This window comes from Coregonus clupeaformis, chromosome 23 (assembly GCF_020615455.1).
Source record: "Coregonus clupeaformis isolate EN_2021a chromosome 23, ASM2061545v1, whole genome shotgun sequence".
In the NCBI taxonomy this organism is placed as follows: Eukaryota; Metazoa; Chordata; class Actinopteri; order Salmoniformes; family Salmonidae; genus Coregonus; species Coregonus clupeaformis.
This window is the reverse complement of record NC_059214.1, coordinates 27,368,878-27,380,939: the sequence shown is the minus strand read 5'-3', so window position 1 is coordinate 27,380,939 and position 12,062 is coordinate 27,368,878. Positions and strand designations below refer to the sequence as shown.

The 12,062-nt window shown below is 40.1% G+C and overlaps 1 protein-coding gene across 1 annotated transcript in view; it reads right to left on the bottom strand.

Moving 5' to 3' along the window:
- The window catches only part of LOC121537016 (solute carrier family 15 member 2-like), a 29,085-nt gene extending 22,661 nt beyond the window's left edge, over positions 1 to 6,424 (bottom strand). Inside the window, exons 1-3 of the mRNA XM_041844748.2 lie at positions 6,218 to 6,424; positions 5,117 to 5,163; positions 4,584 to 4,671 (exon numbers count right to left, since the gene is read on the bottom strand). Of these exons, the coding sequence (XP_041700682.2) occupies positions 4,584 to 4,671; positions 5,117 to 5,163; positions 6,218 to 6,233 (151 nt within the window). The 5' untranslated portion in view covers positions 6,234 to 6,424. The remainder of the gene's footprint in view (positions 1 to 4,583; positions 4,672 to 5,116; positions 5,164 to 6,217) is intronic.
- Positions 6,425 to 12,062: the final 5,638 nt, after the last annotated feature.

Here is a 12,062-nt window from a genome sequence, read left to right as displayed (position 1 = left end):
CAATTCGTTACATTTAAAATACAAGTGAAAAGAGACTCAAAATAAAATGTAAAAGTAAGTAATAACATTTAAAAAATCCATGGAGCTGCGAGGGCACTTTCATAGGAGGGCAAAAGGGCAGGTGCTCGGGCACTGGTTGAGCCCCAGTGGCAGCACGACAGAAATATGATGCCAAGTTTTCAAACTACCGGTAGTTTCTTTTGAGAATATATAAAGTGATCTGTGCATTTGAACAACAGCATAAATACACCTATTTCAACCGAATGACCGCTGCTGCACATGCTGCCACTGTTTTGAACAGATTAGATTATACTATTTAGAACGAGCAGCCAGCTCACGTTACGAACGAACGAGTGCACCAGGGAGAACACAACAAGCGTACAAATGCAATAAGTGACAACACATTATCTAACTGGGGATATCTAGCTAACATAATGTCACAAAGCATGATGCGCTAGCCAGTTAACTTTCATTCTGAAATAACTTCATATTTCCAAGTTAGTCAGATATTAGTTTAGAAAGCCTTGAAATTGGCATGGGAGCTAACTAGCTAGAAAGCTACTAGCAGCTATAGCTAGCTAGCTGCTTATCAAAGGTAGATAACTGGTTAATTTTATCAAAGAATCTACCAAACTATTTCTCAATGTATCTCAAAATTACTGTAGCTGGCTAATTCATTTGATCATGCTTTGTGATACACACAGTTTTATGCTGTTTTAGTCCACACAAAATGTTGCCCTGTCACTTACAGTAGAACCTGATGAACAACATGGTGGAAAAACAATAAAATTGGCCATGCTTTTTTATGTTACTAGATCCGCTATGAGAAGGTTCTAGCTAGTGTATCCCTCTGTCCTTCGACTATTGTTGGATGTAGTTGTCCGGTTTATCAGGTCCCAGGCTCCCATGACTGTTATGATTATTTATTGACATGTTAATTACAATTAGCTTTTTGCTTTAGTGCCATCTGTACCTGATAGAGCAGATCTAGTCTCACATGCGGAAGTAAGCCGTCTGACGCGAGATAATCATTGTTAGGGAGACTAGAGCAGACCCAGAAGTTCTGACTGAACAGACACACATTTGATCGCTCCAGGATCAGTGTTGCCAACTCCTCAGTAAGGAAAGTAGCCATTGGCTGTCCTAAAAGTAGCTAGAAGTCGCTAAATGACATCATCACCTAATTTGCATAATTGGCCATTTGCATGTAATGTGATGAACACTGTAGGAGAGAGGAATAACGTCGTGGGATAGACAAAAAGTGAGTAAAAAGCTGCGCGAGGACTGGGCCGCCTGTGAGTGCTTTGGGACGGGGGTGGGGCCCCCATGGCAGCACCTGCTGCTCGTTGAGAAGAGTAAGAACGATACGTGCTTTCACGTCAGAGTCTCCAATAACACCAGAAAAAGTTGCTAGATTTGTCGCTAGTCGCTTTTTTGAAAATGTGTCGCTAGAGGGATCTGAATACTCGCTAAATATAGCGACAAGGTCGCTAAGTTGGCAACACTGCCCAGGATAGTCCATTTACTTTGTACTGTTATAATTTATGCTATTTATGCTCCTGCGATTTCATTGTGTCAGTTCCCCCTCATAGCAAATAGCTGGCAAAACAATCCATGTTCACACGGCCTATGCACACACGGAGGCGGAGCTGCCGCTGCTGGCAGTTACTGAGGGGCAGAGTAGTAAGTAAGTAAACAGCTTCTTTTGAACAATACATTTTTGAAATATGAAAATGTACACACTTACCACACTTTTATGAGGATTTAAAACATAATCCATGATTTATATATATTTTATTTACACTGATCAAAAATATAAGCGCAACATGTAAAGTGTTGGTCCCATGTTTCATGAGCTGAAATAAAAGATTGTAGAAATTGTTCATACTCACAAAAAGCGTATTTCTCTCAAATTACATCCCTGTTAGTGAGCATTTCTCCTTTGCCAAGATAATCCATCCACCTGACAGGTGTGGCATATCAAGAAGCTGATTAAACAGCATGATCATTACACAGGTGCATATCACTATCAGATCTATTTGCTTATTTTAGTTAACATAGATGCAGCTATTCAGTTGGCACAAAATTAGGTATCGATGTTTGAAACTGATAACCCTTTTGGAAGTGGCTCCATATTGAACTTGCAGGCTCAATTTCCTTTTCACATTACAGTTTTAACATAGCCTATATCTGAGACTGTGCTAGAAGGGTCTCTATGGTCCGAATTTCTTAGGAGCAAATAAAGTATTTCAGTGACATAGTGCCATAGTGAATTAAATTACTGAGTACAGGTCCTTGTATGGGTTGTTGTTTTCAATGGCCCAGGGTTCCCCTATCTCTCTTGCTCTCTCTCACTCTCTCGCTCTCTCTCTCTCTCTCTTTCTCTCTCTCTTTCTCTCTCTCAATTCTATTCCATTTAAATGTGCTTTATGGCATGGGAAACATGTTTTTACACTGAACAAAAATATAAAAAGAACATGTAGTCTCCTGAGTGGCGCAGTGGTCTAAGGCACTGCATCGCAGTGCTAGCTGTGCCACTAGAGATCCTGGTTCGAATCCAGGCTCTGTCGTAGCCGGCCGTGACCGGGAGACCCATGGGGCGGCGCACAATTCGTCCTGGGTAGGGGAGGGAATGGCCGGCAGGGATGTAGCTCAGTTGGTAGAGCATGGCGTTTGCAACGCCAGGGTTGTGGGTTCGATTCCCACGGGGGGCCAGTATGAAAAATATAATGTATGCACTCACTAACTGTAAGTTGCTCTGGATAAGAGTGTCTGCTAAATGACGAAAATGTAAAATGTATGTAAAGTGTTAGTCCCATGTTTCATGAGCTGAAATAAAAGATCCCAGAAATTTCCCATATGCACAAAAAGCTTATTTCTCTACAATTCTGTGCACAAATTTGTTTACATCCCTGTTAGTGAGCATTTCTCCTTTGCCAAGATAATCCATCCACCTGACAGGTGTGGAATATCAAGAAGCTGATTAAACAGCATGATCATTACACAGGTGCACCTTGTGCTGGGGACAATAAAAGGCCACTCTAAAATGTGCAGTTTTGTCACACAACACAATGCCACAGATGACTCAAGTTTTGAGGGAGCATGAAATTGGCATGATGACTGCAGGAATGTCCACCAGAGCTGTTGCCAGAGAATGTAATGTTAATTTCTCTACCATAAGCCTAATTTGACATGCGGAAGTAAGCCGTCTGACGCAAGATAATCATTGTCAGGGAGACTAGAGCAGACCCAGAAGTTCTGACTGAACAGACACATATTTGATTTTCCCAGGATGGTCCATTTACTTTGTGCTGTTATAATTTATGCTATTTATGCTCCTGCGATTTCATTGGGTCAGTTCCCCCTCATAGCAAATAGCTGGCAAAACAATCCATGTTCGCACGCCCTATGCACCCACGGAGGCGGAGCTGCCGCTGCTGGCAGTTACTGAGGGGCAGAGTAGTAAGTAACTGAACAGCTTCTTTTGAACAATATATTTTTGAAATATGAAAATGTACACACTTACCACACTTTTATGAGGATTTAAAACATAATCCATAACGTTGTTTTAGAGAATTTGGCAGTACATCCAACCTGCCTCACAACCCGCAGACCACGTGTATGGCGTCGTGTTGGTGAGCGGTTTGCTGATGTCAATGTTGTGAACAGAGTGCCCCATGGTGGTGGTGGGGTTATGGTATGGGCAGGCATAAGCTACGGACAACGAACACAATTACGTTTTATCAATGGCAATTTGAATGACGAGATCCTGAGGCCCATTATCGTGCCATTCATCCACCGCCATCACCTCATGTTTCAGCATGATAATGCACGGCCCTATGTCGCAAGGATGTGTACACAATTCTTGGAAGCTGAAAATGTCCCAGTTCTTCCATGGCCTGCATACTCACCAGACATGTCACCCATTGAGCATGTTTGGGATGCTCTGGGTTGACATGTACTATAGCGTGTTCCAGTTCCCACCAATATCCAGCAACTTCACACAGCCATTGAAGAGGAGTGGGACAACATTCTACAGGCCACAATCAACAGCGTGATCAACTCTATGCGAAGGAGATGTGTCACGCTGCATGAGGTAAATGGTGGTCACACCAGATACTGACTGGTTTTCTGATCCACGCCCCTACCTTATTTTTTTATTATCTGTGACCAACAGATGCATATATGTATTCCCAGTCATGTGAAATCCATAGATTAGGCCTAATTTATTTATTTCAATTGACTGATTTCCTTATATGAACTGTAACTGTAACTCAGTAAAATCGTTGCGTTTTTATTTTTGTTCAGTATAATTAAAAATATATGTATTTATTGTAGGGGAGCTGCCCCTAATGTCCTAATGGGCGGGCCGCCGCTGTTGAGCCCTTGAGCCCTGTTGAGCACTTGCCTGCTCATGAGGCCTGTTTGTGTCTTAGTTAGGTTACCTATCTTTCAAGCCATAGTAGGAGAACCGTTCTTAGAAATGTTCTTAGTTAGGTTCTTACTTAGGATAATCATTCTTTATTAGATTCTTAATTAGGTTCTTAGTTAGGAGAAACATTCTTAATTATAGGTTACTATACCTTTCATGCCATAGTAGGAGAAGCGTTCACAGAACTCATTCACCACTATAAAGGAGATGCTGACAGGGTAGTTGGTCCCACATAGTTTCTGAGGAGAAAAGAGAAAGAGAGACAGAGATAGGGGAGAAGGGAGAGAGAAAGAGAGTTCATAAAGACTGTGTGTACAGTTTACTGGAGTAGCCCATATCCATTCTAACTACAATCAGTTAAACAATAAAATGATGATAAGAGCGTCTGCTAAGTGACAAAAAAATAAGTTTAAAAAAAATAAGAATAATAATAATAAATAAAAATGACATTGTCCATTCATGGTACAAAAAAATGACAAGTACTACTAAGGTCTGAAGAACAAGAAGTGAAAGTTGAAATGTTGCTCAACTAAGAAACCCAGAAAACTAACCCAGAAAACTAAGATGCCACTTGCCAAGAATTATCCAATCCATATCCATTGTGCCTGTTCAAGGCACTTTCCAAAGACAGGATCATGGATATAGTGCAATAAAACATGAAAGTAGAGAAATGTCAAAAATTACCGGTGATTTGCTTGTCTTTACATTTTCATGAATTTTCAACTCGTGCTCTGTAAGGCAATCACAAAATAACATAATGTTAGAGGTATTGCATTTACAAGATGCATGGACATGACATGCCATACTGTATCTACATTTAAAGTAACTGTCCAGTGTTTTCAGATTTCTATGAAATAAGACCTATAATGAATTACAATATGAGTGAAATCATTTTCCTTCCAATTTGTATTTATTAAGTATGATAAAAAACAGCTTTTCTGTGTTGGAATGGTGTGGGCGTACTTCAACAACAGATTGGTGTGAGTGTATTCGGGTCATTAAAAATATTCATGCAAGTAGACCACTGATTGACCAGCTCATCCTCCTCAGGAAATAGTAAACATTTTTTTAATGTCTGTTTGAGATATAAGTTTGAGATGGGGTTTTTGAAGTGTTTTTTCTCCAATTTATTCTTTGGCCACAAATACCAACATTATTTGAGTATGAGTTAACAGAATATGAACTTTTAAAAAGTGAGATTTTCACGGGACAGTTACTTTAAGCATAATCTTTAATAAATACAGGCCTTCTGTCAAATGCAATTAAATCTAACCCGTATTGCAGTATTCACTCAGTGGCAAATAAAAGTCAATTTGGTGCATCATTTCTGGGAATTGCCATTATTACTCTACTGACTATTAATAATAAAATAATAATGAATAATCGACTACTCATTATTATTAGACTATATGGCCTATGAGAAGAGAGTGGTTGATGGTACTATTTTACGAGATAATGTGCAATAATAGAGCAAATTAGAAAACATCCTCAGAAGTTTTGCAGTGAAAACCAAAACACTAAAGGCAAAATGACAACTTCCACATATTTCAGCATTTCTATAAATCGAGCATGTTACAAATTTGCCTACATCCATCCATCTTGTCAAGCACTGGAATGCATAACTTTATCACGACAGTCTGAGAGTTGCAGACAGAGCATATCCACGCGTCATTCATTCACCATTCACTACAAAAAACGGAAAACTATTGATAACAAAGTTTGTGTGTAAAACTCTTTCCTTCAAATATCCACGGACCATGGATCCAATAAAAAGACATGCATTACCCTTTCGTTTCTCCATTTCTTCTGTGTTTTCTGGAGTGTTTTTGGCACACTAGTGTCGCATCGGTGGGTGGACGTCTTGACGTGCGTCCAAATCCGTTCCTCTCTTGTCTGTGACTCTGAGCGCCCTGCGCAGTAATGCAAAACGCAGCTCTCTTATAACACATGTTCAACCCGTTAGTTAATATTCGACTCCAGATCCATGAATTTGTGACTTCAAGGACTGTTCAGTACAGATCTGCTACTGTCAGCAGAATAGCAGATATTCCTTTACTTTCATATAGCCCAGCAGAGACTGCACTGTATGGGAACCTGCCTGTGAACCAGACTCTGGATGCACAATAGAGTTCTTGTTTGAGTTTTTGAACACGCAAACCTGAGCGTGGAATGCCTGTTGAAATTGGTCTGAAGTGATCATAGCCTGTGAGTTCCATGAGTCCCATTGGTGGATAGTAGCCTAACAGTAGTGTTTGCTCACGCAAAATAGGGTAGGCTAGGCCTACCTTATGACACAAAGTTTAGAGAACATTTATCTCTCATCATTTTCTTATCAAATTATTTGTCTGCCAATTTAATTGATTAAACTGTGGCAGTAGTTGGCTTGATGTGAATTCATAATTCGTAACTCGTAACTTCGTTAGTCTACTCCCTGCCGAAGTCCATGCTGCTGAAACGCATCATTTTTTTTACATCTTTGTTACATTAAAAATACCGTAAAAATGAAGGCATTTTAATTATATGAAGAGTGCCTTTGGTCCTTCTTGTTTTTTGATGACCTCATGAATTGGACAACTTCCATATGTTCTGGCACTTTTAACTGGGACATTTTTGGACAAGTTATCATGCATTTCTAGGGTTTTGTTATTATGCATTTTTGTTTTGTTTCTCATGGAGAGTACTATTGTTGAAGTGACTGAAAAAAAACAATTGTTCACACGAAAACGTTTTCGTGTATTTCCTGATTTCCACACACACAGGTGTAGGATCTTAATTTGACCCCAATAACTACCGTGGGATATGCGTCAACAGCAACCTTGGGAAAATCCTCTGCATTATCATTAACAGCAGACTAGTTCATTTCCTCAGTGAAAACAATGTACTGAGCAAATGTCAAATTGGCTTTTTACCAAATTACCGTATGACAGACCACGTATTCACCCTGCACACCCTAATTGACAAACAAACAAACCAAAACAAAGGCAAAGTCTTCTCATGCTTTGTTGATTTCAAAAAAGCTTTTGACTCAATTTGGCATGAGGGTCTGCTATACAAATTGATGGAAAGTGGGGTTGGGGGAAAAACATACAACATTATAAAATCCATGTACACAAACAACAAGTGTGTGGTTAAAATTGGTAAAAAAAACACACACATTTCTTTCCACAGGGCCGTGGGGTGAGACAGGGATGCAGTTTAAGCCCCACCCTCTTCAACATATACAGTGGGGAGAACAAGTATTTGATACACTGCCGATTTTGCAGGTTTTCCTACTTACAAAGCATCTAGAGGTCTGTAATTTTTATCATAGGTACACTTCAACTGTGAGAGACGGAATCAACAAAAATCCAGAAAATCACATTGTATGATTTTTAAGTAATTAATTTGCATTTTATTGCATGACATAAGTATTTGATACATCAGAAAAGCAGTACTTAATATTTGGTACAGAAACCTTTGTTTGCAATTACAGAGATCATATGTTTCCTGTAGGTCTTGACTAGGTTTGCACACACTGCAGCAGGGATTTTGGCCCACTCCTCCATACAGACTTTCTCCAGATCCTTCAGGTTTCGGGGCTGTCGCTGGGCAATATGGACTTTCAGCTCCCTCCAAAGATTTTCTATTGGGTTCAGGTCTGGAGACTGGCTAGGCCACTCCAGGACCTTGAGATGCTTCTTACGGAGCCACTCCTTAGTTGCCCTGGCTGTGTGTTTCAGGTCGTTGTCATGCTGGAAGACCCAGCCACGACCCATCTTCAATGCTCTTACTGAGGGAAGGAGGTTGTTGGCCAAGATCTCACGATACATGGCCCCATCCATCCTCCCCTCAATACGGTGCAGTAGTCCTGTCCCCTTTGCAGAAAAGCATCCCCAAAGAATGATGTTTCCACCTCCATGCTTCACGGTTGGGATGGTGTTCTTGGGGTTGTACTCATCCTTCTTCTTCCTCCAAACATGGCGAGTGGAGTTTAGACCAAAAAGCTCTATTTTTGTCTCATCAGACCACATGACCTTCTCCCATTCCTCCTCTGGATCATCCAGATGGTCATTGGCAAACTTCAGATGGGCCTGGACATGCGCTGGCTTGAGCAGGGGGACCTTGCGTGCGCTGCAGGATTTTAATCCATGACGGCCTAGTGTGTTACTAATGGTTTTCTTTGAGACTGTGGTCCCAGCTCTCTTCAGGTCATTGACCAGGTCCTGCCGTGTAGTTCTGGGCTGATCCCTCACCTTCCTCATGATCATTGATGCCCCACGAGGTGAGATCTTGCATGGAGCCCCAGACCGAGGGTGATTGACCGTCATCTTGAACTTCTTCCATTTTCTAATAATTGCGCCAACAGTTGTTGCCTTCTCACCAAGCTGCTTGCCTATTGTCCTGTAGCCCATCCCAGCCTTGTGCAGGTCTACAATTATCCCTGATGTCCTTACACAGCTCTCTGGTCTTGGCCATTGTGGAGAGGTTGGAGTCTGTTTGATTGAGTGTGTGGACAGGTGTTCAAACAGGTGCAGTAAATACAGGTAATGAGTGGAGAACAGGAGGGCTTCTTAAAGAAAAACTAACAGGTCTGTGAGAGCCGGAATTCTTACTGGTTGGTAGGTGATCAAATACTTATGTCATGCAATAAAATGAAAATGAATTACTTAAAAATCATACAATGTGATTTTCTGGATTTTTGTTTTAGATTCCGTCTCTCACAGTTGAAGTGTACCTATGATAAAAATTACAGACCTCTACATGCTTTGTAAGTAGGAAAACCTGCAAAATCGGCAGTGTATCAAATACTTGTTCTCCCCACTGTATATCAACGAATTGGCGAGGGCACTAGAACAGTCTGCAGCACCCGGCCTCACTCTACTAGAATCTGAAGTCAAATGTCTTCTGTTTGCTGATGATCTGGTGCTTCTGTCACCAACCAAGGAGGGCCTACAGCAGCACCTATATCTTCTGCACAGATTCTGTCAGACCTGGGCCCTGACAGTAAATCTCAGTAAGACAAAAATAATGGTGTTCCAAAAAAGGTCCAGTTGCCAGGACCACAAATACAAATTCCATCTAGACACCGTTACCCTAGAGCACACAAAAAACTATACATACCTCAGCCTTAACATCAGCGCCACAGGTAACTTCCACAAAGCTGTGAATGATCTGAGAGACAAGGCAAGAAGGGCCTTCTATGCCATCAAAATGTATGACCATATTAGAGACACATATTTCCCTCAGATTACAGCGATCCACAAAGAATTCGAAAACAAACCCAATTTTGATAAACTCCCTTATCTACTGGGTGAAAAACCACAGTGTGCCATCACAGCTGCAAGATTTGTGACCTGTTGCCACAAGAAAAGGGCAACCAGTGAAGAACAAACACCATTGTAAATACAACCCATATTTATGTTTATTTATTTTCCCATTTGTACATTAACTATTTGCACATTGTTACAACACTGTATATATACATAATATGACATTTGAAATGTCTTTATTCTTTTGAAACTTCTGAGTGTAATGTTTACTGTTAATATTTATTGTTTATTTCACTTTTGTTTACTATCTACTTCACTTGCTTTGGCAATGTTAACACACGTTTCCCATGCCAATAAAGCCCTTAAATTGAAAAAATTGAATTGAGAGAGAGAGAGAGAGAGAGAGAGAGGGGAACCCTGGGCCATTGAAAACAACAACCCATACAAGGACCTGTACTCAGTAATCTAATTCACTATGGCACTATGTCACTTAAAGACTTCAATTGCTTCTATGAAATTCTGACCATAGGACCCTTCTAGCACTGTCTCAGATATAGGCTATGTTAAAACCTGTAATGTGAAAAGGAAATTGAGCCTGCAAGTTCAATATGGAACCACTTTCAAAAGGGTTATCAGTTTCAAACATCGGTTGTTTTCTAAACATCATTTTGTGCCAACTGAATAGCTGCATCTATGATAACTAAAATAAGCAAATAGATCTGATAGTGATATTCCTTATCACGCTTATCATTGAGTGACTTCAAATGACCTCACTCTAAATCCACAACACTGATTTGTCAAATGCATTTTAAGTCACAATTAACTCCAAATAATGTCATAAAGTGTAAAGGTCCCATGTTTTATATTGCAATTTCATGCCAACACCTTTCTTTTATTCCTTTATGATATTCAAATGAGGACAGAAACTGCACCATTTGGCGTGATGGTTATCTAGGGATGAGGATGCACTTGAAACTATGCTCTTTGAAGGGGAGATTAACAGACAGATTATTGAGTGAGTGGAGCACTATAAATACCTAGGAACCATAATTCACAACAAGCTCTCCTTCAAAAGGAACACTGAACAGATTCACTCTAAATCTCAACAACGGCTGATCTTTTTACAGAAATGTAGGAAGTGTAATGTACACCAATCCATCCTCCAAGCATTTTATAAATACTTTATAGAATCCATCCTAGCTTTTAATATTGTGCAGTGGTTTGGTGCTCTATGGAACACTTGTTAGAACCCATTGTAATAAAAATCAGTGGGAAGGTCATTGCAGAAAGCCAGAAACCCCTTAGTGACATCTATTAAAAAAAAACAAGTGAGGAAGAAGGGGGAACAAATAGCCTTGGACATTACGCACACACTCCATGACCAGTACCATACCCTCCGGACGCAGATATACTGTAGATCTGTCATACAAGTCTAAGAGAGCAGCTTCTCGTTTTTTATATGTTTTATATGTGTATATATAGCCCGTGATTGCATAGATTACTTCTAATCTAATCTATTATACTGTTAATGTTTTTGTGTTCTATTTTGCTATGTTGTTAAGTGTCTTGTATGTATCAACCCGTCACCGCACAGGAAGTACCCTCTCATGAAATAAAAGTTATTTGAATTGAATTGAATACTTGGGAAACATGAATAACAGGACTTTTACTAAATATATTTTGTGATAAAAGACTCTTCAGTATACCTAAGACGTATCTAGTCTTACTATCTGGTGGAGAAAATCTAACCTTTTCTGTGGTTCTGACTAAAGGGAGTACAGCTACAACGGAAGTGACTTTTTCGTAGCAGGTTAGGATAATTAACGTGGCAGGTTAGGAGACTTAGGTTAAGGTTAGGAAAAGGGTTAGGGTTAGCTAAAATGCTCTCCTAACCTGCTATGAAAAGTAACTTCCGGTCGTAGCTGTACTCTCTCTAGTCACAACCCTTTTCTGTGGCACTTTATATTACAGTAGCTTTATGCCGGTGTAACAACAGTGTAATATCATACTGTTACAGATTGGTGAGTAAATTAGTAAAACAAATAGTGGAACTGTGGAATTGCGGAACCTCATAATTGAAGATTCCCAGCAGTACCAGCTGTTATTCCGCAGTAGCATCTCTAGTAGTGTTGCGGCTAAAACTCTGCATCCAAATGGCACCCTATCCCCTATGGGCCCAGGTCAAAATCAGTGCACTAGGGGATAGGGTGCCATTTGGGACTTAGCCCAGCTTTCATTGGGCAAAGTGCAAACTGTCTTATAAATCAGTGTAATACTAGAGAATGTCCTCAAGAGGGACCTCTGTGAAAAGTACACCAATACATCACAAAAATGTCTGAGTTTATAAGGCAATTTTATTGTTACATTCATTTATATTTTTT